We start from the raw sequence: 27,338 nt of genomic DNA on the forward strand, positions 1-27,338 counted from the left end.
TAAGTAAACTATCTTGTTCCATCCATCTTTCTCGAGCAACAGAATTGTTGTGAGAGAGCCATCATCACCAACAAGAAATTGGGGTGGACAAAGATGAGAACCATCAACAAACTTCAAGAGACCATGACCTCTGAGGTGATGTTTCATCTGATAGACCCAGGTTGGGTAATTTGTTTCGTCCAAACGAACAGAGATGGTGTTGTAGGTTTGAGTGGAGAACACCATTTTTCTTCAAATCTTGTACTGAAAAAATGGATCTTGATGAATTTGAGTAGTACAAACGGCTTCAGCATGAGCAACACAAATAGCTATAGAATAACCCCAAATCTTGATTCACGAACAGATTTTCACAAATCAAGAACAAAGCAGAGTAGATCTGCAAGTAGAGAGATTTCTTTTTGACTGGTAATTTGATGATTCTAAAGGGTAGTTTCTTGTTGGTTTTGATTGATTTCTTGAACAATATCGGTTTTCTACTAGTAATTGAACAAGGAAAATGAAGAACAAAGAAAGAAGAGGAGGAACTTAGGGTTTTTCATCGGAGTTGCAGCGGAGAACTTGATGAAGGATCGAAGGTCAGGCCACCATGGGCTTTGATACCATGTTAGAAATCATGGTAGAAACGAAGTGGCAAAGAAAATGGCTATGGAGTACTCTGTAACAAACCGTAGAAATCTGGATACATGGATGAATGAAGAAGACGATGTACAGTTACAAAGAAAATGACCAACACTCAGTTAAAGATAAAAACTCCATATTTATGCTAATGTGGTTATTATCTCTGTTGACTGTTGACTTTGACCATCAGCATATGACTTGTACTCTTAACAATTAGTACGTTTGAGAATTTGTATATCAAATTGGCCTTGGCATAACAGTTTGGGGACTGTTGCTGAATTTTTCTCTTTATCTTCTCTCATCAAGTTGTAGCGGAGCTTTGGTTAACTTTGCATTATTAACAGATCTAGAAACCACCCCTCTCTCCTCCTTCTCTCTTGCCCAGATTGTGATCCCTTTGGATCTAGATCGATGGGTTGAGATTGGGGAGGGTCCTCCTTGCTCTCACTTCATCTCCCTTGAATCTCTCACACACTCTATGGTGGCTTTACACCCTCTTTGTGGTGATTTACTGACTAATGTGTTCATATTTAGAGAACTTTGTTCCTCCTTTCTTTGCCAACTATCCCAAATTTTTTTTTTCAAATCCGGAAACCTCCATGATTCCCCTCACCCATTACCTCACATCAACTCCCCTCTAACTACCAAAGACCTGCTTCATGAAATTTTCATGGCTACCTCTTAAAAATGAGAAACACTTACCTAGAGGAGCACTGATGCTCATGCATGGGTGTTTCACCTCCCATTCACCATTGAATTTTTTTCTTTGTTATTGGCTTCTGTGCCAGTTCAATGGCTTCAATTCCTTCCCGGATTGAGTCTCTCTGGTGGAGAAGAGAAAGTTAGTGTGTGGGTTTGGCTCCAACTAATTGTCTCATTACCTCGTTTCGACTGGATTTGTATTTTGGGATTGTACTGGCAGCGGTTATTCAAAATTTATCTCCTTGAACGACACTTTTCACGACCTTTTGGCTCTGGGCAGCGGTGGCACGAATGGCTTGGGCGGCGGCTGTTGTATTGTAGGAGATGATGTGTTACTTAATCTTTAAGGTTATACTCTTTCTCCTATCTTTATGGATTTAGGTTGAGTGGTAGTTTTCCGTGTTAGGTATATTTATATTTGGGTCTTTTTTCTGCTCTTTCCATTGGATCGTACCTTTCGGTCATTATTAAAGAATGATTTCATTAAAAAAAAAAAAAGTTGTAGCGGTGTAGCCCCGATTGTATTCATTAGCTTTACTTGTACCGACGAGAGGAGAGACTTCCAGACTCGCTATATCCCACATCTCCTCACAGAGCCGGCCCTGAGGGCTACTACCTGAGGCAGCCGTCTCAGGCCACCGGTTTCCGGGGGCCTCGGAGAAATTTAATTATGTATATATGTTATGTATAGTATATATATTGTCTTTGCTATCATAGACACGAATTGATGCATGTGTTGCTCCAGCGGCAAGCTGTTTGTCTCTTTCTGAACCAACCAAGGTTCGAGCCTCGTAGGCGTATTCTTTTTCACTTTTTTTTTTTTTACCTTTTTCATATAAAAACAAACAATTAATAATTGTCTTTTCCTTTTTCATATCAATAATTCATTTCTTTCTCCATATAAAAATATTTTCCTTATGAAAACTGATTTTTTTTCTTATCCTTTTTCATATGAAAATAGACAATCAATTCATTTCCTTTTCCTTTTTCATATAAATAACTAAATCATTTCATTCTCCATATAAAGATTTTGACCAAAAATCCTAGCCTATATATTAATAATTTTAACTACTTTTTGTATTTCAGAAATTTATATACGAATCAACATTCATATATTTTTGTTTTGTTTAATGCTACACAAAATTTTGTACTGCGTTTTGGCGATACACACACACACATGAGGGGCCACATTTTATTTCTTCGCCTCAGGCTGTTAGAGTCTCAAGATATTTTTGTTTTGTTTAATGCTACACAAAATTTTGTACTACATTTTGGTGATACACACACACACATGAGGGGCCACATTTTATTTCTTCGCCTCAGGCTGTTAAAGTCTCAAGATATTTTTGTTTTGTTTAATGCTACACAAAATTTTGTACTGCGTTTTGGTGATACACACACATGAGGGGCCACATTTTATTTCTTTGCCTCAGGCTGTTAGAGTCTCAAGACCAGCCTTGTCTCATCACTCTCTTCCTCTTCTCGATTCTCTCTTACTTGCTTCTCTCCCGACAAACACTCGGACTCCTCACTCCCTCTGACGACCACCCATCCATCCCAAACACTCCTCACTGTGACCACCATCTCCTAACCCGACCCGGTCCCGAATCCTAGTGATCTTGTCCCGAATTCAGTTGATAGACGCCAAGAACTGGGCTTCAATTCCCATCCAGGTGTGCGACCAACAACGAGATATTCGTGTATATCCATTGAAATGGCGCCGTAGGAGCATTTCTTATTCAATTTAGGTTTTTCAGTGAAACCAAAACGAAACCTCAAACTCATCGCAATCGTACAAATCAAACTTCCCGCTCTCAATTAGGGGCAGGATGTCAAGCAGGGGCAAGGTTTCGAATCTTAAAGAAAAGGTTTGTGATTAGGATCTCAAACTTCCTTCAGTACTTAGTAACTGATGCAATGATTGCCGCAGATTATTAAATGCCAAGACGAAAGCCATTACAGGAGAAACAAATGTAGTCTGAAAAATCCAAAATTATGGAACAGACAGAAGCTGACCTGAGAAGACAAAAACTATGCAATTCGATCCAACCATCTAAATTTGAAAAGGAACTCGAGGTTCTGAAGAAGGCCTTGAAGAACACTACTAGCAAAATAACAACACACACGGATTTACTGTAGTTAAAAGCCACAGATATCCGTGTGAAATAGAAATACTGACAGATATCCGTGTGAAATGAGCATAATGGAGCCCACAATAATTTATACAATAACAATATCAACGGAAATCCGTGTGCATACACAACAGTCACAGATATCTGTGTAAAAACTAAAACATTTTCACACGGATATCTGTGTGAAAAACAATTCACACGGATTTCTGTACGTATTATAAATTAGTTTATTTAGAAATCATTAATTTTTTATGTTATGTGAATTATGGAGGGACGGATTTCCGTTACAATAAGTATTTGATACAGATTTCTGTGTGAAATGAGTAATACACACGGATTTCAGTGTGAAAATGTTGACACAGTAATCCGTGTGAATAAATAACAGTAACAAATGTCTGTGTCAAAACTAAAATCTTTTCACACTGATATCCGTGTGCAAAGAACAATTAGCTACAGAATTCTGTGTGAAAAAGTATAGGTGTATATAAGGTTGACCACTTATTTGATATCGAAATAATGGCATTGAGTTAATTTTTTTACACAATACCTATTAATACACTAGAAATAGATGGGTAATGTCAAATTTATTGATTTACAATTTTTATTTTTTGGATTGCACAAAATTCTTATATGTCTACTAATGTGGTATAACTAGTTTATTAGTTGTAATGAAAAGTATACATTCCATAAGCAACAATGCGTAGGAAATAGACTTTATTAAAATCGACCGTAGGATGTTATCATGATAAGAATAAATGGTTGTGTTCAAAATTTCAGCTATTTTCGTCGTCGTTTGGGTTTCGATCTAGTAGGTCAACCCTAAACCCTAAATAATACATAAAACTAATATGCTCATAACCGCTCACTCGTAACTTATTTTTTTGATCTGTAAACTCTCATGCTCTCATGGGTAGAAGCTATATCAACAAATGTAAAAAATTTTGAAATTTTATCTCCTCAATGGTCGGCTCCCCTTAGGGAAGTGGAAGCGTTTAAAGGGTTGACCGGTTGTGAATGTTGCTACAGAAATCCGTGTGAAAAGAACCATTAGCTACAGAAATCCGTGTGAAAAGAACCACTAGCAACAGAAATCAGTGTGAATAGAACCATTAGCTACAGAAATCCGTGTGAAAAACTCTATTAGAGACAGAATTCTGTGTAAACAATCGAATGACAATTAACATAATAGTTATTAGATATCTGTGTGAAATGTTAACACGGAAATCCGTGTGAAAAGAACCATTAGGTACAGAATTCCGTTTGAAAAGAACCATTAGCTACAGAAATCCGTGTGCAAAGAACAATTAGCTACAGAATTCCGTGTGAAAAAGTATAGGTGTATATAAGGTTGACCACTTATTTGATATCGAAATAACGGCGGATTGAGTTAATTTTTTTACACAATACCTATTAATACACTAGAAATAGATGGGTAATATCAAATTTATTGATTTACAATTTTTATTTTTTGGATTGCACAAAATTCTTATATGTCTACTAATGTGGTATAACTAGTTTATTAGTTGTAATGAAAAGTATACATTCCATAAGCAACAATGCGTAGGAAATAGACTTTATTAAAATCGACCGTAGGATGTTATCATGATAAGAATAAATGGTTGTGTTCAAAGGGAAGTGGAAGCGTTTAAAGGGTTGACCGGTTTTTTGTACAGACATCTGTGTGAAATGAGTAACACACGAATATCTGTGTGAACAAGGAAATCCGTGTGCAAAGAACCATTAGCTACAGAAGTCCGTGTGAAAAACTCTATTAGTTGCAGAATTCGGTTACAATAAGTTTTTAGTACAGAATTCTCTATGAAATGAACAACACACGAATATCTGTGTGAAATGTAGACACGGATATCTGTGTGAAAAGAAAAATTAGCTACTAAATTCCGTGTAAACAATAATTAACATAATATAATTATATATTACCGAGATAAATACACATGGATATCAGTGGTAAATATATATGTAGCTCACACGGATTTTCGTGGTAAATGTTTTCCCGCTCATTTTTTTGGAACAAATTCAATTTCCCTCCCCCTAGTAGTACTACACACGGATTTCCGTGGATTACTGAGGTACATACACACGGATGTCTGTAGCAAGGAAATGTATTTCACACAGATTTCCGTGGAAATTCCGCTTATAACCAGCAAATTGACCCAAATCTGAAGCATATCGATCCCTATTTCTCTCTCTCCTCTCCCCGAGCCGTCCCCGTCGCCCCAGACGCTGCCGCCATCACCGAGACTTGGAGCACGCCGGCACTCCCGAGTCTGATCCGAGCTCCAGCAACCCTGATCTCTCTCTCCCTCTCCAACTCTCCGAGTCTCCGTCTTGTTCTGCTCCTCAGCGAGTGGCGACGGCTCGGTTGGCTCCTCGCGGCCTCGCCTCTTCTTCTCATCAATCATCATCTGGAGTTCTGCACTTCTGCTGTTCTGGGTGACTGGGTAAGCATCAGAGCATGAGCATCATATGATTCATTTCATATATTGGGAATCCATCATATCGTATATTGATCTAATTGATCATTTGATCTTGTGACTTGTTGAGTTGTTGGTAATGGTATAGACAATAGACCGTAGCCACTAGCCAGTAGCCTTGATTCCTTGAATTGTTGAAATGGGTTGATTTCGGATTTTCATTTTCCAGTTGATGTTGAAATGAATTGAATGAATTCTTGGGTATTGCTTATTCCCTCTGGTGATCAGATTATGGATAGCCGCACTGCAATTTTCGGAGCTGTTTGTGAGCACCATGGTTCATTTGCTTTTTGGGTTTTACATATTCAGCTTCGCCGTCGCCGGTGACCTCTCGGTGGCCTTGAATGAGCTCGTGTAAGCCCAACATCGACACGAAAGAGTTGGTGCCCAGTGAGACCTAGGCGGAGGCGGCCAATGGGGCTCTGCCTTCTATTGTTTTGGTCCATGGGATTTTTGGCTTTGGCAAAGGGGTATGTTGTGTTTCGGTGTTTGTGAAAATGGGCTGTGATTGGTTATGCATTTTTGGGGGGTTTTTGATTGGTTTGTGTAACTGGGTTTTTGATTTGCAGAGGCTGGGAGGTTCGTCATATTTCGCCGGAGCTGAGAAGAAAGACGAGAGGGTTCTGGTGCCGGATTTGGGATCTCTGACCAGCGTTGACGACAGGTTTGTGCTTGGAGCATTGAAGCCTTTTCTTCACAAATGGATTCATTTGGATTAGGGCCTTGCTTTGTTTAGAAACATTTACCAATAAAGTTAATTCTAGATTTCTAGATTTGTATGGAAAAGGATCGAATCCACACAAATAATAAGGAGATAGATATGAAAGAAAATGGATACTTGATTTAGTGATATCACTGCAACACTCATGATGCAATTGAATATAAAAGGAGAAAAACAAAAAAGAAAGAAAAAATACTTTCAAATGAAACTTCTATTTGACTTCACTGCTCTCCACATACATGCAAATCAATTATGAATTTCCCAAGTAACAATGATTTGATATCAACTATACACAAGTCAGCTTTTACAACTATTGTTTTCCTCCTTTTATTATTTCTGTTACAGACAGAGACAAGTTCAAACTAGTACTCTACTCCAGTACTCTTCCTTCAATCCCACAATTCTTCTCTGCATATATAATTCTCCTTTTACTGTATTTTGATTTCACAACTAGTAAAAGCCTGAAAGCTCTTTCTCCTATTGCTTTATCTCCCAATGGAAAAGGTCCCTATACTTGTTCTTGTTCTCCTTTTGGTGCCAACAGCAACTGCTGCTAGAACCCAAGATGGATCAGAGGACTGGGGCTATGTTGAAGTCCGACTCAGTAAGCAATTCATTCTATCGCATCTTTCTGTGTCTTTTGGTATTGCATCAGAAATGTCAAGTGAATTTGGTGTTGATGACTGTTTGCTCTGTTATGATTGGTTTTCACAGAAGAACACATGTTCTGGTGGCTTTATAGAAGTCCTAACAGAGTTGAGGATCCCTCAAAGCCATGGCCAATTATTCTCTGGCTCCAAGGTGGACCTGTAAGTACTTTACCAATAATAATATTGGAATGAGTGAATGTGGAAAACCCAGAAAGGAAAGTTGTTCATACTCAATAGAACCCAGAAATTTTTTTCATTTTTTCTTCACTAATTCATTCTGTTTCCATAAACAAATAGGGAGGTTCGGGAGTTGGGATTGGGAACTTTGAAGAGGTTGGGCCATTAGACACCAATGTGAAGCCAAGGAATTCAACGTGGTTGCAAAAGGCAGATCTTTTATTTGTGGTAAGTCATCAAACAGACCAACTCTTGAGATCATTAGAATCTTTCATATATTAATTTTGGTTTTTTGGCATAATTTAGGATAACCCAGTTGGAACCGGATTCAGTTTTGTGGAGGACAACGCTCTGTTTGTGAAAAATGATGTGGAGGCAGCCACTGATTTGACAACATTACTAAAAGAGCTATTCAACAGAAATGAGAGCCTCCAGAAGAGTCTTCTGTTCATTGTCGCAGGGCCGGCAAACTCGCAAGGCCGGCCCTGATCCAAACTTTTCACATTTCACTTGGAATGTTGCAGCTTGGGCAGACAACGAAGATAGTAGTACTTGCATTGTTGATGATCATGTACTAATTTTTATTCTAATTAGCATTGGTATGAAATGTCAAAAATATCTTGCTATGAATGTAAAGTTTGAATATTTTCGATTGAGTTGTGGATTTGTTCATTTTATTGTAAATATTTGTAGTATATTTAAATTGTAGAAAAATAAAAGTATTATTATGTTTAGATTGCAAATTAATTAGCAGAATTTTTTTTTTTTTAACATGCTGTTACTTTTACACACAGAAATCAGTGAGAGTTAAGGTAAAAGGATTTGACACAGAAATCCGTGTGAGATAGGTATGTATTTGACTCAGAAATCCGTGTGAGATAGGTATGTATTTGGTACAGAAATCCGTGTGAAATAGAGTTGTTCACACGGATTGCATTCCATTATACTTACGGAAAGATAGTGGGGCCCACTTCTAATATTCACACGGACAAAATAATCCGTGTGAGATAGGTATGTATTTGACACAGAAATCCGTGTGAGATAGGTACGTATTTGGCACAGAAATCCGTGTGAAATAGAGTTATTCACACGGAATGCAGCTAATTCCGGTAATTTATATTTATGAAATTATAGTGGGGCCCGCGTAAGTATTTCACACGGACAACATAATCCGTGTGAGATGAGTATTACCCCCCCCCCTCCAAACCACACGGTAACACCAATCTGTGCGTGTACTGTGTGTAAAAGCTATTTCACACGGATTTCCGTGTGAGAAAATCTTATTACCCACAGATTAAAATCCGTGGGTAATTGTTGTTTTGCTAGTAGTGGAATGAGGAGGAGAATGAATCCGTGGTAAGACTTATCCTTGTTGCAGACTGTGGCATGTTCTCTTCATAGTTTCAATGTATGATATGTTGATTTTAGAGTTCTATTTGTGTTCTACTTTAGTCACTCTAGCAGCAATCTCTCTTGTTAAAGTTGCTTTAGGGATTCTTTAAACATGTATTATATGCAACGGTGTGTTTGAATTGAAAACCAGCATTCGTAAGGCTAATCTTTGACACTTTGTTTGCAGATAAAAGAGATTTTTGACCGTAGGCAAGTTAGCTATGCTGAATATAAGAAATCTATGGATTTACAGCTGATAAAAATTGAGCGAAACTTAGTTGAGCTAGAGGAGATCGTGTCTGATGAGTCAAGAGTCAATGAACTGTGCAAAAGACGCATAGAGATGGAGAAGAGACTAAAAAATCTTGATGTCTTCTGTGCGGCTATGTATTCTACTCTCGAATCGAAGGAGTCTAGTGGTGTCTCCCTTCTCAAAGAAGCTAAGGTGATATATTGTAGCAATATCATTTGTAAAGAATAAGTTCATGAGTGTAAAAAGCTGCTTTACTCTTCCTTTCATTGCAAATGCTCCTCTCTCTTTTTTTTGTGCTTTTTTTAATACAGAAATGGAACGTTGGTTCTGGAATGTGGCATAGCTGACTTTCTTATTGTTATTGGTGAAGCTTGATCATCCTGGTGGACAGAATGGACAGAAAACACGAAAAAGGCGAGGTTCGAAGAAGTCTCAGTAGTAACCTTTGTGAAGATCTGATGGCTGTGAGTGTGCTAGGAACCGTGCAAATATCAGAGTTTTGTGTTTTATTTTACATTTAGGTTTTTAGTTATTTCTTATGTTTCTAAGACATTGCTAGATGTTCACATTATTCTTATAACTCTGCCCTTTGGACATTGTTTAAACTACACTATGGTTTCATATGTTTGTTTTGGACTTTTGGTTATTCTCTCTCCCTATTTTGATTGATTTTTTGAAATGATTATTCTCTCTCTTCTTATGTTTTTGGTTTCCACTAATATTTAACTTTGTTTCCTATGTTATGTTTTGGCTAATTGTCATATTTATATTGGTGCTGAACAGCTGTGTTTCTGTTGGTCCCAATGGGGTGATGCCGTGCAGCCCTGATGGTCTAAAGCTGGGTTAAAGACTTAAAGCAAACAATTTTAATCCAATCAGCGAAATTGCTTTGACTGACCGACTCAATTCAGGATCTATTTTTCTATGATATTTTTGTATCCATCTATTGCCAGGCTATACTATTAATTTCAGCTGATTTTAAATTTCTTTGGCAATTATTTAAAGTCGTGCTATTTTTGATGCATTATGCGGAGAGTTGAAGACATAGATCAAAGCATGTAAAAGCCTCTCTAGGAACGAAAATTGTATAAATGCATTCAAAAATTATTATAAATATAAATCACTTTACAAAAGCATAACCCTTTTTTATAAAAACAAAGCTTCGCTGCTGATAGTTCTAGGTTAAATACGTGTCTTTGCATGTGACCGCCTCTTGTTTCTGTTTATAAGTTGGCAGGGTAAACAGTTTCGAATAAAGAAAAGCTCTTTATGGTAAAAATTAGATCTGTGATTGATCCTGAAGTAGAAAAGAATACTTTGATTTAGGGTTTTCAATAATAATTCTATTCATCCCACAAAGGGGTATATATACAAGGACAAGAGGAGTAGTCTAACCCTAATAGGAAACAATCATTCCTATAATTACATGATAACCTAAATAAATAAGAATCATAATTACATAAGATTTACAGCTATTCTACACTCCCCCTCAAGTTGGTGCATAGATATCTATCATGCCCAACTTGTCAACTGAGCTGTCGAATATCTTCCTGGACACTCCTTTAGTAAGAACATCAGCTAACTGCTCCTCTGAGTTTACAAATGGAAAACAAATAACCTTTTTGTCAAGATTTTCTTTAATAAAATGACGGTCAACCTCCACATGCTTTGTCCTATCATGCTGAACTGGATTATGTGCAATCTCAATTGTAGCTTTATTATCACAATGCAAATCCATAGGTTGTCTAAGCTTGTAACCTAGATCTTTCAGGACATTACGAATCCATAACATTTCACAGACTCCATGTGCCATACCTCGAAATTCAGCTTCTGCACTTGATCTGGCCACAACTTTCTGTTTCTTGCTACGCCAAGTGACAAGGTTCCCTCCTACAAAAGTGAAGTACCCAGATGTAGAACGCCTGTCAGTTTTATCACCAGCCCAATCTGCATCTGTGTATCCCTCAACTTCCAATTCATCATTTTTCTCAAACAGTAATCCTTTACCTGGCGCCATCTTCAAATACCTCAAAATCCGAAAAACTGCATCCATATGTTCTTCACTAGGACAATGCATAAACTGACTGACAACACTCACAGCATAAGCAATATCAGGTCTAGTATGTGAAAGATAAATCAACCTTCCTACAAGACGTTGATATCTTCCTTTATCGGTTGGAATTTGATCAGGATAAATGGTAAGTCTGTGATTCATCTCAATGGGTGTCTCAATTGGATTGCAGTCCAGCATCCCCGTTTCAGTAAGTAAGTCAAGAACATACTTCCTCTGTGACAGTGAAATTCCCTTCTTAGACCTCGCAACTTCAATACCCAAAAAATACTTCAGTTGCCCCAGATCCTTCATTTCAAACTCCTTTGACAGATACTTTTGTAACTCATTCATCTCTTTCGGACATCCCCTGTAACAATCATGTCGTCAACATACATAATAAGAGCTGTAATCTTACCATTCTTGCGCTTGATAAACAAGGTATGGTCAGAATTGCTCTGTCTGTACCCAAAGGCTCTCATGGACTTTGAAAATCTCCCAAACCAGGCTCTTGGAGATTGCTTCAGGCCATACAAAGACTTCTTCAATTTACACACCTTGCCAACTTCACTTGGGTAATTCTTAACACCTGGGGGCACATCCATGTACACTTCTTCTTCCAAATTCCCATTAAGAAACGCATTCTTCACATCAAACTGGTGTAAGGGCCAATCTTTGTTTGCTGCAAGTGAGATTAGAATCCGAACAGTATTGATCTTTGCCACAAGTGCAAAAGTCTCCTCATAATCAATCCCATAACGTTGTGTGTATCCTTTGGCAACCAACCTCGCCTTGTATCTATTAATAGTTCCATCTGCATTAAGCTTCACAGTAAATACCCAACGACACCCTACAGTCTTCTTTCCAACCGGCATAGGTACTAGCTCCCATGTTGCATTCTTTTGAAGAGCTTCCAATTCTTCATTCATCGCCTTGGTCCATTTTGGATCCGTCAATGCATCTTGCACGTTACGAGGAATAGATACAGTAGATAATTGATCAATAACAAGTGCATGTGACCCAGAAATCCTATGGTTAGACATAAAATTAGCTATAGGGTATTTAGCTTTGGCTTTGATATCTGGTTCATATTGTTTCTTAGGAATTCCCTTTGTAACCCTTTGTGATTTCCTAGGTTCGACACTTTCTAACCCAGAAGATTCATTAAAGTTTAGGGGTACCTGTGGAGGATCATTCTGACCAGGATCTTCAGTTGGTGATGCAGAAGGGGAGATATCTTGTGTGTGAGCTTCAGATACGTCTTGATTTTGATTCAAACTATCCAGAAAAGTCGTCTCTTCTGACTCGGAATTCATAACACTCTGTTCGGCAGTTACATTTTTTGTTTCGGAATTCACAACACTCTGTTCGGCAGTCGCATTTTCTGTTTCGGAATTCGCAACACTTCTGTAATACCCCGAAAATTTATATTATTTTCCGGGGACATTTTGGAAATGATTTCGTGGCCATGGGCGAAAGTACGAAGCTTAGAAGAGTTGTGAAATTAATTCGATCGATTTTATTCGAAAACGTATGTGATTTAGGGGTTCTCAAAAAGTGACTTTTTATACGTACCGAATTTGGGAAAAGTTCCTTCATGAAAGTTGTAGAACTCGTCGATACGATCGCGTGCATATATGGAACGCAATATTCGGAGTTCGTATGAATAAGTTATGATTTTTTGAAAAACTTCCAATTTAGTATAAATATTGCTATTTTCGGAAAATTCTGGAAATTCTTTCAAAATTGCAAAACGGAGCCGACCGCTGCGTTCTCCGCCGGAAATCGCCATTTTTTTTTCTCCATTCGATTTCTCCCTCATCCGGCGAGCTTTTGAGGTGAAACAAAGCCCAGACTAGATCGCCTCCTTCCCACGAACATCATGGTGCCCTCATCTCCTCCCCAGACGGCGGCTTCACGGCGGTAGAGCTCGGCTCTGACTTTTACCCGAAAACGGATCAACGCCGATATCTCATGTTTCCGGCCACCATTCTTCGAGTTCTTTGGCTTGTTGAACTCGCCTTGAGTTTCTGAACACACTATGCGAAGGATCGGGCCAAGTTGATGAAGTTTTTACGTTGAACGGAGCAGCTGCCGGTTTCTGGAAAAATTCCAGCGAACCGTGACTTTCAGGTAGCTTTTTCGACCACTTCCGGTCATTTTCAGACTTCGTGATAGTTATGAAAATTATTGGGCTTGATGAGAGGAAAAGGAGCAGCCAGGCCCCGACACCATTGGCGGTGGTCGGCGGTGGCTCTGTCCCTTTTTCCGGCGGCCTTTTCCGGCCACCTCCGGGGGTCAAAAATGTGATTTGTTTACAGTTTTAGATTCTACGTTTCGATACGATCGTTTGCATATATAATTCATAATTTTTGGATATCGTATGATTTAGTTATGAATTTTTACGGTTTCGATCGATTTCGATAATCCAATTAATGTTTTTCGAAGATCGGACTGTCCGATGGACTTGTAGTTTTGATATGTTGATCGTATGACTGTCCCGGTGACTTTGTGAGGTCACGGGCGAAGATCCGACCGTTGGATCTTCGTATAATTGTGATTTAGTGATTTGGAAGGCGATTCGTGAGAATCCGACCGTCGGATTTTCGTGAAATTTTGTAGAGATGTTTATAAGGACAATTCAGGAAGATCTGACCGTTGGATCTTCGTGATAATTTTGGGGGATGATCCTATGGACGATCCGTGAGGATCCGATCGTTGGATCATCATATAATTTCGATCCGACCGTTGGATCGTCTTTATTTTAATTATGAGTTGTTGGCTAAGTTATGATCATATTGGATTTAGGTGATTGACGGTCTTCCTTGGTGAACGGTTTTGGCGTGTTTTGTGAAATTGAAGACGCAGCGGGATTAGAGGTGAGTAAATCTCACGCGGTTCATATTACGAACCGAGTACTGTTAATTAATTTATTTTGTCGTAATTGTGTGAAAAATATTTATGGAATAAATATTTGTTTTAAATCATATGGACTTGATCAACTACGGTCCATAGGTAAGTAAAATGATTTTAAGTATACAAAATGATTTTCACGATTTTTGTGCTTGATTTATAGTTGATATTAGTGGTCATTCCTGAGTGGGTGATTACGTATATATATAATTACGTGATTATATGTGGAATGGTGTGACATTGAAGAGTGTGGAATTGTGATGATTTATTTATTATGGTTTGAGATGTGACTTACCATATTTATATGTGCTTTATACGTGACTTACCATATTTATATGTGCTTTATACGTGACTTATCATATTTATACGTGATGATTATGATCACTGAGTCATGTAGATTTTATGATGGACATTGGGGGATGTATAGAGGGTAGAATTGTAGTGCTCTGAGGACTGGGAGTCCAAAGACCGCCGGTTAGATAAGAACCGAGATGTAGTTGTAGTGCTCTGAGGACTGGGAATCCGAAGACCGCCGGTTAGATAAGAACCGAGAGGGTAGAATTGTAGTGCTCTGAGGACTAGGAGTCCGAAGACCGCCGGTTAGATAAGAACCGAGAGGGTAGAATTGTAGTGCTCTGAGGACTGGGAGTCCGAAGACCGCCGGTTAGATAAGAACCGAGATGTAGTTGTAGTTGGATCCAAACAGTTGGGATGGACCAAAGTAGTGATATTGTGGATTTGAGGATTGTGGAAATGTATTCGTTGTGGATTTTCCGCGTTTTGGTTTGATGTTTACTTACAGATGTTGAGATTGTTGATTTTTACTTGAGTTAAAATAAATGTGTTATAAAATCAACATTCCCTTCTTATTTACTCACGAGCTGTCAAAAGCTTACCGGGTTTGGTGTTGTTGCAATCCCGGTACACTATTCAAATTGTGTAGCGGGAAATCTTGCAGGTTAGGAGATTCAGGGCGGTGATCGCACGGGTTAGAGTAATAGGTATAGTTTTACAGTGATTGTAATAGCGAGGTGAGTGATGCTCAATTTGAGCTTTACATATTTACTTTGTTTAAGTGAGTTGTAATAATTAATTTGAGATTCGAAATTTGAGTGATTTGTGTTTTTAGTTGATTTTTCATGTTTCGGACTTTGAATTAGTTATTCAAAATTCGGGGCGTGACAACTTCGTTCGGCAGTCGCATTGTCTATTTCGGAATTCACAATGATCTGTTCGGCAACTGCATTTTCTGTTTCCAAATTTCTACCCTCAAATGTATCCTCCAAATTTTCCAAGTCTTCAAAGACATCAAAATCAATAATAGAACAACGAGGGTTCCCTTCACAACCTCTCTCCCCCTGAAGGGAAGACTGAGAAGCTCCCCCTGAGTAATAAGGCTCGGATTCACGAAAAGCAACATCAAGAGAGACATGTAAAGTGCCAGTAAGGGGATCATAACATCGATAACCCTTCTGGAAGTCAGCATAACCAACAAAGATACACTTACGGGCACGGGGATCAAGCTTGCTGCGTTGAGGCTTGGGAATATGAACATAGGCTGTGCACCCAAACACCCGGGGCTCCAAATTAGGCATAGAAGGGATGGTCAAAAATGTACGAAGCTTCTGATGAGGATTTTGAAACTCAATCACCCGTGAAGGAGTACGGTTGATAAGATATGCTGCAGATTTTACTGCCTCTCCCCAATAGGACCGAGGTACATTCATGCCAAATAAGGAAGCACGAACAACTTCCATCAACTGCCTGTTCTTCCGTTCTGCTAATCCATTCTGTTGAGGAGTATAAGAATTGGAGGTTTGATGACGAATTCCATGTGACCGGCAAAACTCAATCATAGGGCCATTCACAAACTCTCCACCATTGTCAGACTGAAACACTCTGATGGATTGTTGATACTGAGTTGCCACCATGTTGTGAAATTCGATAAACATTCCAAATACATCACTCTTATTCTTCAGTAATGACACCCATGTCATGCGAGTGCAATCATCAATAAACGTTACAAAATATCGAGCTCCAGAAAGAGAAGGAATCTTTGCAGGACCCCAGACATCAGAGTGAATTTTCATAAAAGGAACAGGACTTTTATTAAGACTTGGTGAATATGAAATACGGTGGCTCTTGGCCAGTTCACAAATGTCACAATGGAAATCCAAATCACTAACAACCGAAAATAAATGAGGTTGCAGCTTCTTAAGATAACTAAAAGATAGATGACCTAAACGGCGATGCCATAACCATACTGCTTCCTTTGCATTCTCTACCCCATTAATCTGATTAGCTTGCCCCAAAAGATTCTTCTGGTTTTCTCCAGTCTCTGTCAGATCCAGGTAGTATAATTTTCCCCTTCTAACACCATAACCAAGAATCCGCCGAGTCAGAATGTCCTGATACACACAGAAAGATGGATAGAAGGTCACAATACATGCAAGTGCTAAAATAATCTGACCAACAGATAGGAGATTATAAGCTAGTGAGGGAACAACTAGGACAGATTCAAGGGTTAAGGTATCAGATACAACAATAGAACCTTCTCCGATGACCGGAGTTGGAGTACCATCAGCAGTAGAGACAATATTTTGAGAGGAACGTTTAAGGTTTTTCACAAGACTAGGGTCATTGGTCATATGATCAGATGCACCTGTATCAATTATCCATGTATTATTCAAAGTAGCCTTACCCTTCATACCTGACTGCGCTACATTAGCGGAGGCATTGTTGAGATGCTCTTCCTCTGTAGTAGCAATAGCCGCCTTGCCCTGATTCTTTCGAGGTTTCCTGGTGAAGTCCCACCAATCAGGGTAGCCAATCACTTCATAGCACCGCTCCTTGGTATGACCTACTTCCCCACAGACAACACATTTTTTGTTTGCGTATGGGTTTGGTTTGTCATGAGGACGGCGTGGAGAAGGACCTGAGAAGCCTGGAGGAGGACCTGGTCGGCGTTGAACGGCCATAACAGAAGATTCGGTAGGTACCGAACGCCCCATAGCTTGTTTCTCTGATTGCACCTTGCGAATGTAAGCATAGCTCTGCTCCAAGGAGAATTTAGGCTCCTTGCGTAGGATTTCTCCACGCACCTGATCATACTCTGGGTCAAGTCCACTCAAAAATAAGTGAACACGCATCCGGGACATTGCTGAAGTTTCTTGAACAACAGCTGCAACATTATCATGTTGAGAGGCCACCCTTTGATCAATCTCCTGGAACATTGCCACTAACTCATTGTAGTAGGTCGGAATGGGCCTTCCATTCTGCTTTGCTTCAAAACACTTTTTATTCAACTCAAAGATTCGGGTTTCATCAGAATCATCATAAAAGGTTTTCTCTACAGCTTCCCAAATATCTTTCGCAGTAGGAAGACGAATATACCTGTTCATGAGAGAGGATTCCATGGAGTCAATTAGCCAACTTTTCACCTTTTCATTGTCCGTGGCCCAAGCTTCATACTCTGCAGAATTCATGGCGGGTTCAGCCTTTACTCCGGTCAGATAACCAACCTTCCCTCGTGCTCCAATGCGCATTCTCATAAAAGGAGCCCATATGGTGTAGTTGGATTCATTCAAGACAACACTTGTGGGGAAAGCAGAGTTGTCTTGTTGGGTGGTGTAGTGGTGATGGATGATCGGTGAGGATGACACCATTGTCTTCTCGGGATTTGACTGTTCGCCTTCAATTGCAGGTCCGGCCATTGAGGAATTTGGGGTTTGTTTGATTTTTTTTTTCAGGTTTGGTTTTTCTAGGGTTTCAGAAAAATTCGGGGATGGCTTGATTTTAATGGTGGTGGTACGCAGCGGTTTGTGGTGTGCTTTGGGATTCAGGATTCAGGATTCAAAGGATGCAGGCAAGTTCAAAGGATTGAACCTGCTCTGATACCAAGTAGAAAAGAATACTTTGATTTAGGGTTTTCAATAATAATTCTATTCATCCCACAAAGGGGTATATATACAAGGACAAGAGGAGTAGTCTAACCCTAATAGGAAACAATCATTCCTATAATTACATGATAACCTAAATAAATAAGAATCATAATTACATAAGATTTATAGCTATTCTACACCTGAAAGAGGAGTCGTACTCTACTAGCGTTTAGCGAGTGAAAAATCATGAGAATTAGGACATAGAAAGATGCAGAGATTCATAAACAGTTTTAGTCGTAGTACCCCTATTACTTCATCACACTACATGATCAGGTAATTGAGATAACAAAAAGAAACGGGCATAGCAATTTAGTTTAGGGGTAATATTGGAATTCGGATCAAGTTCAGTCTAGGGGAAGGATGTCAAGTGAGGCAGGCACCATGGAGGCCGAAAAGGTTTTGAAGCTCAAAGAGAAGGTTTGCACTAATATTGCTAATGTATTCTCTAATATTACTACTACATATCATCATTATTATTATTATTATTATTATTATTATTATTATTATTATTATTATTATTATTATTATTATTATTATTATGCATTGCATTCTAACAACCGGTGGTACTGCAAAATCTGTCAGCTTTCTGAATGCCGACTCCTAAGGAAGCAGCTCTTGAAAGAGAGAGAGTTATGGAGGATCAAGGAGAGGAAAATAAAAGAACTACAAGAAGAACTCAGAGTTGAAATAGAAGCGAATTCGCGTGCGACTTCTGAATTTGAAGAAAAAAAGAAGACACTCAAGGAGGCCTTGCAGGCCAAGAGGCAGAGTGTGCGTCAGGTAACCTATTTGGTAGATCTCAATATGATTTGGGAGCTCCATACTTCATATGTAGGCTGATAAAAATGTATATATTACTGTCGACATGCTAGTTTACTCATTCCCACCTGCAATTTCTGATGCTAGATATGCTTCAATATGTCTCAAGTTTTATTTTAGTTTCTGGTTTGATGCCTAGCCTTTTTTTTGTCAGGTCAAGAAGGCATTGGATGAATTTAATGCTAACCGAGATCGTGAATTCGCTTATAAGGGAGCACAAATAGCCAATGCCAGTGGCAGGTTTGATAGATTGCATGCTGAATTAGGAAAGAAAATTAATTGGTCAGAAGCAGAAGCAGAGAGAGATTATCTGGACAAGCTACAGTCAGAGATAGATGAGAAATGGGACAATTTAATTGCTTTTCTTGAGACTTGTCGGAAAAATTCAAAAATCACTGATGATGTGAAGCCTTGCCTCCGAGTCCACTATGATGCATACATTAAAACACTCAAGAGCATGGGCGGATCCAAGTAGAAGCTTGGGCGGGCTGGAGCCCGTCCGAGATTTTTAGGCTTAAAAAAAAAAATAGATGTATACTTTAATTGATGTGGGTTTAAATGTTTAATTGACGTGGGTAAGTGGGTTTAAATGATTTCAAAACTTATCAAGGTCGATCAATGGGTCTTCTTTCTGCTGTGCAATTGTTGTGGGTTTAATTGATTTCAATACTTATCATTTTATCAATTGTTGTGCTATCTCAATATCTCGGCCAGGAGGTTGGCCTCATTCGAATGTCGAGTAATCAATTCAAGTTTATAGAGTTAACTTTGCAGATTGGGCTTGGGTTTATTTGCTAACTATTTCGTCCTATCCATGGCTTTATATTCATAACAAACTTTTGGGTTGAAAAAAAAAACTATATATGTGATGTATATTTTTTGTTTATATGTATGTTTGTTTAACGAAACCACCCGAACTCTCAAATTATCGAAGTTAAACTCCTCTCTAGCTCTTCCATTCTCTCCGTCCATCACAAATTCTCATTCTTCTTCTTCGCAAAAAGGCCTAAATTACGGACTAAATTCAATCTTTGAACACTTGAACTCTCAAGTTCTCATCTCCCCATTCTTGCATTCGCACACCTGTGCATTATTGTACTCAAAAAAAAATTTTGGGCTTCGCCCAAAAGGACACATAAATATGTAGCCCTCCCTATTTTCAAATCCTAGATCCGCCACTGCTCAAGAGTGACGATGATGATTGTAAAATGTTAAAAAAGTATGTGCATTTTGTTCTACGTACAACCGAGTTCTGCTCTAAACAGATGTTTGCCGGGGTTGATTTTATGTCTCCAATTTCTGCTGCAATATCAAACATTTTTAGCTTCTTCATAGGAAAAGAGACGAAGTCCAATAGTTCTCTTAGATCCTAAGGTGATATATTTTGTGCACAATCACTGTTGTATCATTATTTATTTTTGGAGACATTCTTGAATATCTGCTGTTTCTCTCTTTCTCATTGTAAATGTTTTTGGTTTTTTCAAGAACTGAGAAGTTGGTTTTTGAAAGTGGCATAGCTGACTTCGGATGTGCCTTTTCTTTCACTGGAGAAGCGTAAACATCCTGTAGGAGGAAGAGTGGACAACGAGTCTGAACATCCTGGCGAACCCTCAATAAGAGAGAAGCTTTGGGACTTCATCATAACATAAAAGGATGAGGACCTATTTGGGATATGTTGACTCTAGATGGAAGAGAACACAAGGAGGACATTTAGAACGTTGAACTTTCTCATGAGTCATAAAATTAAAATTTAGGACTTTTAGTTTGTTTACCCTGATTGTACATAGAAGTATTGCAGGGTGGAGGGATTGGTGTTCTTGGTTGGCTTTTCTTATGTATGCTGAATAAATTGAATTATATCCAAGGATACTCTTCTTGAATTTGCCTTCGCCCTTGAGGCATTGCATAAACTAGTCTCTCTTTCTCCCTGTCTCCCTGTATGAATTTTGTATGTGAATAGCACATGTTCAGGAGATTTTTTTGTTTCTCGGTAATTGTGGTTATTCAGGGACTAGATTGAAGATGATGGACTTCTTGCTTGTGTCTGGGGTTTCAAATTACTATCTTGCTTTTTCAGGTAATAATTGTCTAGAAATTTTGAAGTCTCTCTTGTAGACATGAGTTATTTATATCTTATTCGTATTGACAAGGTTTAGTTGCATGAACACTGCATGTGAACTATTCATTTCAGCTGATTTTAAGTTTCGTTTGGGCGTTTGGCAACTATTTGAAGTGATGCTATTTTTAATACATTCTGCGAGGAGTTCATTTGAAGACATAGTGCAAAATAGGTAAGAGCCTTTCAAGGAAGATACTGTCTAAATGCATTAAAAAATTATTATAAATTTAAAATCACTGTTGAAAAGCAGAACCTTTATAAAATAAGCTTTGTTACAGAACGTTCTAGGTTAATTATGTATGTCTTTGCATGTGACTGCCCCTTATAATCTGTTTATCAAGGTGGCAGGGTAAACAGTTTTCAAATAAAGAAAAGCTCCTTGTGTTATAAATTAGATCTGCGATTGATCCTGAAAGAAAAGTCATCTTCCAGAGGGATAAAATTAGTCTGGATTGAATTTAAGAGAAGTCGTACTCTTCTAGCATTTAGTGAGTGTAGAATCATGAGAATTAGAACATTGAAAGATGCGGAGATGTGTCTATGTGGTTTGGTTTGAGTTAGTCGTAGAACCCCTTTTACTGCATCACCACACGAACAAGTAATTGAGATAACAAAAAGAAACGGGTATAGCAATTTGGTTTATTGAACAGTGGAGAACTTTATTTCTGAAGATGCCATGTTATACTTGTATACTACTCCCTGCGGATGCTCGTATTAGCTTTCAGGTTGATAGCTGAGGCTGAATGAGATACTGACTTGCTATATTATTAGATACGTAGTTGAGTAAAAATATTATTAAATGTTTTTTAATCACTGTAAACATTGGTTATCTACTGGTTTCAGCTAGTGCCATTTATCTTTCCTCTCAATTTCTTATCGTCTTTTTGCTTGAATCATTGGGCTTCTCCCTCCCAAGCGAGTAATGGCCCATTTCTGCTCAACCAAATAATAGACCCTTGGCATTTCTCCTTGAGAGGGAGTGGCCTAGTCTTCCTCTCTCTTTTCTTCATCTTCAACCTGGTGATAATCTAATCTTCTTGAATGTTGTTGTAAACGTTGTTGTTGTGTAATTCTGGATTATACCTTAGAGCTTCAACTGCTTTGCTTGGCTTGTTGGTTTCTTCCCAGTGCAAGTCTCTTGGACTGGGAATTTTCCGTGATGTGAAGTGTCAAAGTCTTGAGGAAGAGATAATAAGATGTAGGTCTGAGGTGAAAACTTTATTTACTTTGTCTTGGATAACCTTTTTGAATGGTGTTGTAAACGTTGTTGTTTGTTGTGTAATTCTGGATTATACCATAAGCGTTTCGACTGCTTTGCTTAGCTTGCTGGTTTCTTCCCAGTGCAAGTCTCTTGGACTTGGAATTTTCCGTGATGTGAAGCTTGTCCAACTCTTGAGGAGGAGATAATAGCATGTAGATCTGAGGTGAAATCTTTATTTGCTTTATCTGCAAATTTTGATTCTTGGATAACCTTTTTTGTGTTCTTTAATTAATTGTGTTTTCCAATTTGTTACTTTGGATTATTTTTCTGGGTTTGGGTTCTATACATTAGTTTCGTCAGTTCAAAAGAAAAATAAATTCATTCAGAAATATAATGGTGGTGATGATTGGTTTCGGTTCTATACTTCATCATTATTGCAGTCTTCAATTAGGTAATTACTGTATATTGATTCCTGAAGAGCAAGCTTAGGTGTTCTCAGCAGTGAAAGAAATTAGTATGAGCATAGCAACTGCTTTATTTCAGATTATTTTTGTAAAATTCTGATTAGGTTCTATCCGATATGCTAAATTTCTATTCAGAAGGGCGAAGGCACCAGACTGTTTTCTAGCAACAGTGAACTTGAGGGTCATTCATCTAAGTGATCTAACCCAAGTTGATGAGTCAAAAATGATTTTTAGATGATAAGAAAAATTATGAAACTGATAGTTTCAAATTGACCCACATATTTCCATTTCAAACTATCTAATAATCATCGGATACGAGTATTATATCAGCTTCAAAAACACAACAGCATGCATTTTTAGTTTTTAACAATTTGACTAACAACGTTATGCCATCAGCAGCAGCCTTCTTTGTTCTGTTATTCACTTCGCCAGGCCCTAGACTGCAGTCATCTGTGGCAAGAGGACCGTCATTGCCGTTACAGCTGGCGGTGAATTCTTTTGATTCTATAAAGGGGCCATATATCTTCCTCAATCGGAAGTGTTATATGGCTGACAAGCGCGTGTTGTTTTGTCAGCTAAATACACGGGAGTGTATTCGATGCACTGTCAGTGCATGGGTACTGGCAGGCAGCGTGGTAGTCACCATTGATCGATTGTAGCCGGCTAATGCAATTTCGTTCTGGTTCCTGCAGCCAAGTTCAATTCTGTTTGTAATTTAGAATTTGAATTGTATCCACGAGAGCCTTACGAAAGTGATTAAGCAAGTGGATTTGGTCGCCAATTCATCGGAGCAGCTTGAGGTAACGCAGGCGCTTAACCAAAAGAAGTTATGTTTGTGTTTGTATTCCTTAAGGGCGGGCGGAGAGATTGTGGGAGGTCTTCTGAATTTCGCGTGTCTCTATTTCAATACTTATCATCTTTTGTCTTATATATAAATAAATTGGTCGAAATGAAACAACATCCTTTGCCGCCCGCGCAAGAATTTTGTTTTTGTTGCTGGGTCATGCTGAAAGGCTGTCAAACATATTAGATTCCTATAGTTTCCTTTCATCATATAAAATTTCCTCTTTAGCGCACAACTTATACCCTTAAAGGTAGGTTCTTTGACCCATTAGAATGGTCTGCATATTCTGACACAACAGGTGCAGCCAGCCCTGCATCACTCAAGTCTGATGCTTCCAGTCAGGATCTCCACCATTTTGTCAGACTGATAGCAAAACATGAACTGGTATTCTTGAGCGTAGCATCTTCACCAATTCTCTAATTTTCTTGTATTGTTTAATCTCAGCCCAAATTACATTGAGAGTTTCCACCTTACTGAAGGCGCAAATCAACAAGTTTCACTTGTTATGATTGTCTATTGCATTACTAAGGTGTGCATAACTGCATATTTTGAGTGATTTCGACATCTCTTGTGTGAATGAAGGTTCTTACCACATAATCTGTATGTGCCTGTGCTCAGTCCTCTAGTCACATGCTTTATATTATGGGGTTCAGAGTCTAGAGTTTATGGATTGTGATTGAGTGAATTCATATATTTCAGAAAACAGAGCACTTCCATTATTAAACTATGAAACCCTTCTGTAATAGTTCTTTGACACTTGTTTCTTGCTCTGGTTATCATTTGTATTTGAAGTTGATAACTCCCTAAAAATAAAATGTATTAGGATTGCATGTCAACGGTCTGAATTATAATATGATAATTCACTCTTGGTTGGAGTGAAGCTTGGTATTCTCTCTTATATATAGGTCTAGAAATAATGATTGTGTTTCCAACATATATATATATATATATATATATATATATATGCGTGTGTGTATGATGTCCAATATAAGATTTTCACAGTTCTACAAATTTGAGCTCTAGCATGCCATGAACAGATGAATTTTGTAATCTGGTCTTTAAAACCGACCAACTATCTGTTTATCTGATTTTTTTGTTTTACCATCATCCCTTCTCTTTATTCAATGTTAATGGGGTCAATCACATGAATACTCATTTATTATTAAAATCTAATTTCCTAGTTTAGATTTGGTCATTTACAAGGTGTAATTTTGGCAGAATTTCCTCCACTAAGTGATATGTTGACGAAATATGAAGCTAATGGGGAACAAATGCTTGCTTATGCTGCAAAGAAAATAGGCAGAGGATTTATTACTTCTGAAGACCAATGTTTTCAAATGCGAAAGTGAAGGAGAAGGCGACTTGTTAGAGCCTCGCGAGGCGAGTGCCTCAAGCCTTTCCCGAAAATATTATAATAATACATTATTATAGACAATATAAGAAAATATTTAGTTTAAAACAAAGAAAGAAATCCACAAAAATAATATATTTTCAAATATTCAAGTGGTATCTGCAACTATCATGGTACTACTAGCAATATAAGTTCTATCAGTTCTATTGCTGATGTATAAAAAACGTCTATATTGGTTACAAGAAACTTTAGTAAATTAATTCCGAATGACCTTGCTGGCTGAATAATAGAGAATGATTATTAAATAGAAAGAAGACGTCGTTTTGTTAGATTTTTACCTGGTTGCGTGTTGATGCAACTTATTCAAAAATCCATGAACCGGTCTTCTGTTTATCTCTAAATGCTGCCCTAATTTGTGCGAATAAAACTGGGCAAGAATTTTCTTTTTGTGATGATTGCTAGTGCTGGGTCATTATCTCACAACAGAAAAAACCAACAAAACTCTTTTTGTTTTTCCCTGTTCAGTTTTTCATGGCCATCCTCTCATGTGGATTAATCGTACTTTGCATGATTTGGTCCCAAGGTAATGAAATTATACATGGCTTGGTTTCTGGAGTAAGCTTGGTGTGCCTAAACTATAATTATTAATACTTTGTAATTTTGTGTTTGCTAGTTTGGTAAGAGTCTCTGTTAATGCTGGAGTTGCCTTGGCAAGACAGCTTTTAAGTGCCCGAGTCATAACAAAACACATTTGGCAAAAACATAAATTCTGAGCAAGTTTTACTGGCTGAGGTACATTGGCAGTTCTTTGATGCTTGCATGGGTTGATTAGAGTAGTCCCTTGATGCTTGCGCAATTTTTCTCTTTTGTGATTTTTGTATACTTGATGTGTTGATTAGAGTAGTTGCTGCTGAAATTGGTTGTTATATATACCATTTTGTACTTTGAAGTTTGCCTTTAGTGGAATGACTTGTTGGCTGCCAATTGTATTTATTAAGCAAGAGTCTAGGTAGATGAGTAGAGTCTAGTTCGGCAACACCCATAATATAGTCAAACAATACGAATGTTTAGTGCATCATTCAATTGTTGAAACAATTTATTTCATTTTTTTTCTGTTATGATAATAAAAAAGGTAGATGAAATTTGTTTATAGAGCATCAATTTTTTTTTTTTGTGGATTTACTTGCCGACATTGGTGTTTTCGGCCCGGTATTGTGCTTTATTAACATAGATATTATACATGCATAGGTATTCAGAGGAACTGATTTACGGACATTTGGGCAGTTTGCTGATGGGGTGGAGCAAGGGTTTTATGGACTATGATGGCAACTGTAATAAGAGAAGAAAATTCACACAAAGCCCGAATAGATCAACTAATCTGACAGAAAGGTATTATACCAATAACGTAGAGACTGCTGAATGGGTTGATGGTAGGATCGGATTGCAGTGTACCCTGTTTGAAGGTATTTCGCTGTACACTGTTTGAAGGTATTTCGCTGGTGAAGTCCGAAGTAGCTTGTGTGAAATATGATAATAGGAACCTTTGTTCAATGTTGCGGTGTTTGGAGCCCAACATAGAGAGTCTGAGAAAGAAAATCTGTGAAATTGAACAGTCCTTATCTGACATGAAGGTTGGTGCTGTGGAATCTATTGTTGTCAATGTTATTAAAGTTCTGAAGACAACAAGTTTAAACACTATGCCTCAGGTAGCGGAAAAGGTACTAGAATTCAAGGAGGAAATAGATGGCCATAATTTGTGGACAAACATCACTAAGGAGAAGGAATCGAGAAAGTTATGTCCATGCACCCCAATAGCTACTGATGGCCTTCTGCACATGAAAATTTCTAACAAAGTTCCACACGAGAAGGTAACTAATAGGAGGCAAATTTTAATTGTTTGGCAGAACAATTTTGTAGTAACCATGTGTTATCATTTGATTGTATTTGCACAGGTTGATCATATGACACATGAGAAGGTGACAGAATCGGCCGACAAAAAAACTTTGACGGGCTTCAACGACTCAAAGGTTAAAAACAAAAACGATGACAGATTTCCGTCAATGAGAAATCTTTCATAGGACTCAAAGATGTTGAAATTCCTATTTGACAAGGGAGACAACGGAGTTGATGATCCCAGGTAATGTAAATGTTAACTATAACAAGTAAAATTAAACAAAACGACAACAAAAATGTTCGCTTTACAAACATGTATTTACCCAAAAATCTCGAATTTCCAACTGTATTTTTTATTTTCTTTTGAAATACTATTTTTTTATTTTTTTTTTTAGGAGAAATGGAAATTGGCTATTGCCTCTACTTAAAAGTACATGTATTTTTGGCCTGACATTGGCTTAGATTAGATCTGCATATTATTGTTTCATCTTACATGTATATTTAATCTTGAGAAAGTAACGTGTCCAAATAAGTGACCGCTGCCTTAAGCGGAACCATGTGCTAGAATAAAGTGTGATCAGCCTACAAATAATATGTGCACCGAAA

The 27,338-nt window shown here is 38.1% G+C and overlaps 3 protein-coding genes and 1 long non-coding RNA gene across 11 annotated transcripts; all 4 read left to right on the forward strand.

Moving 5' to 3' along the window:
- Positions 1–3,288: 3,288 nt before the first annotated feature.
- On the forward strand, positions 3,289–9,783 carry LOC112192867. Of its 2 annotated transcripts, none has more exons than XM_024332775.2 (4): positions 3,289–3,416; positions 8,824–8,848; positions 9,072–9,329; positions 9,508–9,783. In XM_024332775.2, the coding sequence occupies exons 1-4, from the start codon at positions 3,316–3,318 to the stop codon at positions 9,574–9,576; spliced, it is 453 nt and encodes a 150-aa protein (XP_024188543.1). In that variant the 5' UTR covers positions 3,289–3,315; the 3' UTR covers positions 9,577–9,783. The 2 variants fall into 2 exon arrangements, with proteins under 2 accessions (XP_024188543.1, XP_040368522.1); XM_040512588.1 differs by having other exon boundaries at positions 8,824–8,845.
- LOC112192858 (serine carboxypeptidase-like 51) lies at positions 5,588–8,187 on the forward strand. Of its 5 annotated transcripts, none has more exons than XR_005804547.1 (7): positions 5,588–5,911; positions 6,173–6,414; positions 6,514–6,608; positions 7,210–7,269; positions 7,380–7,474; positions 7,613–7,720; positions 7,799–8,187. XR_005804547.1 is itself a non-coding variant. In XM_040512586.1 (7 exons), exons 4-7 carry the CDS (start codon positions 7,161–7,163, stop codon positions 7,979–7,981), a joined length of 495 nt encoding a protein of 164 aa, XP_040368520.1. In that variant the 5' UTR covers positions 5,593–5,911; positions 6,114–6,414; positions 6,514–6,608; positions 7,011–7,160; the 3' UTR covers positions 7,982–8,187. The 5 variants fall into 5 exon arrangements, 3 of the variants coding, with proteins under 3 accessions (XP_040368520.1, XP_024188531.1, XP_040368521.1); XR_005804546.1 differs by having other exon boundaries at positions 5,593–5,911; positions 7,170–7,269; XM_040512586.1 differs by having other exon boundaries at positions 5,593–5,911; positions 6,114–6,414; positions 7,011–7,269.
- A 3,137-nt stretch (positions 9,784–12,920) lies between the features above and the next one.
- On the forward strand, positions 12,921–19,587 carry LOC112198762. 2 transcript variants are annotated; one of them, XR_005804543.1, is made up of 4 exons: positions 12,921–13,320; positions 13,996–14,066; positions 18,624–18,821; positions 19,015–19,587. XR_005804543.1 is itself a non-coding variant. In XM_024339876.2 (3 exons), the coding sequence occupies exons 1-3, from the start codon at positions 18,402–18,404 to the stop codon at positions 19,333–19,335; spliced, it is 576 nt and encodes a 191-aa protein (XP_024195644.2). In that variant the 5' UTR covers positions 18,195–18,401; the 3' UTR covers positions 19,336–19,579. The 2 variants fall into 2 exon arrangements, 1 of the variants encoding a protein (XP_024195644.2); XM_024339876.2 differs by lacking the exons at positions 12,921–13,320; positions 13,996–14,066 and adding an exon at positions 18,195–18,458 and having other exon boundaries at positions 19,015–19,579.
- A 1,268-nt stretch (positions 19,588–20,855) lies between these two features.
- LOC112198771 lies at positions 20,856–26,974 on the forward strand. 2 transcript variants are annotated; one of them, XR_005804564.1, is made up of 4 exons: positions 20,856–20,937; positions 26,088–26,470; positions 26,546–26,707; positions 26,792–26,974. It is a non-coding gene; the product is annotated as an uncharacterized LOC112198771 (long non-coding RNA). The 2 variants fall into 2 exon arrangements; XR_005804563.1 differs by having other exon boundaries at positions 26,088–26,707.
- Positions 26,975–27,338: the final 364 nt, after the last annotated feature.

Source organism: Rosa chinensis, chromosome 1 (assembly GCF_002994745.2).
Source record: "Rosa chinensis cultivar Old Blush chromosome 1, RchiOBHm-V2, whole genome shotgun sequence".
Taxonomy (NCBI): Eukaryota; Viridiplantae; Streptophyta; class Magnoliopsida; order Rosales; family Rosaceae; genus Rosa; species Rosa chinensis.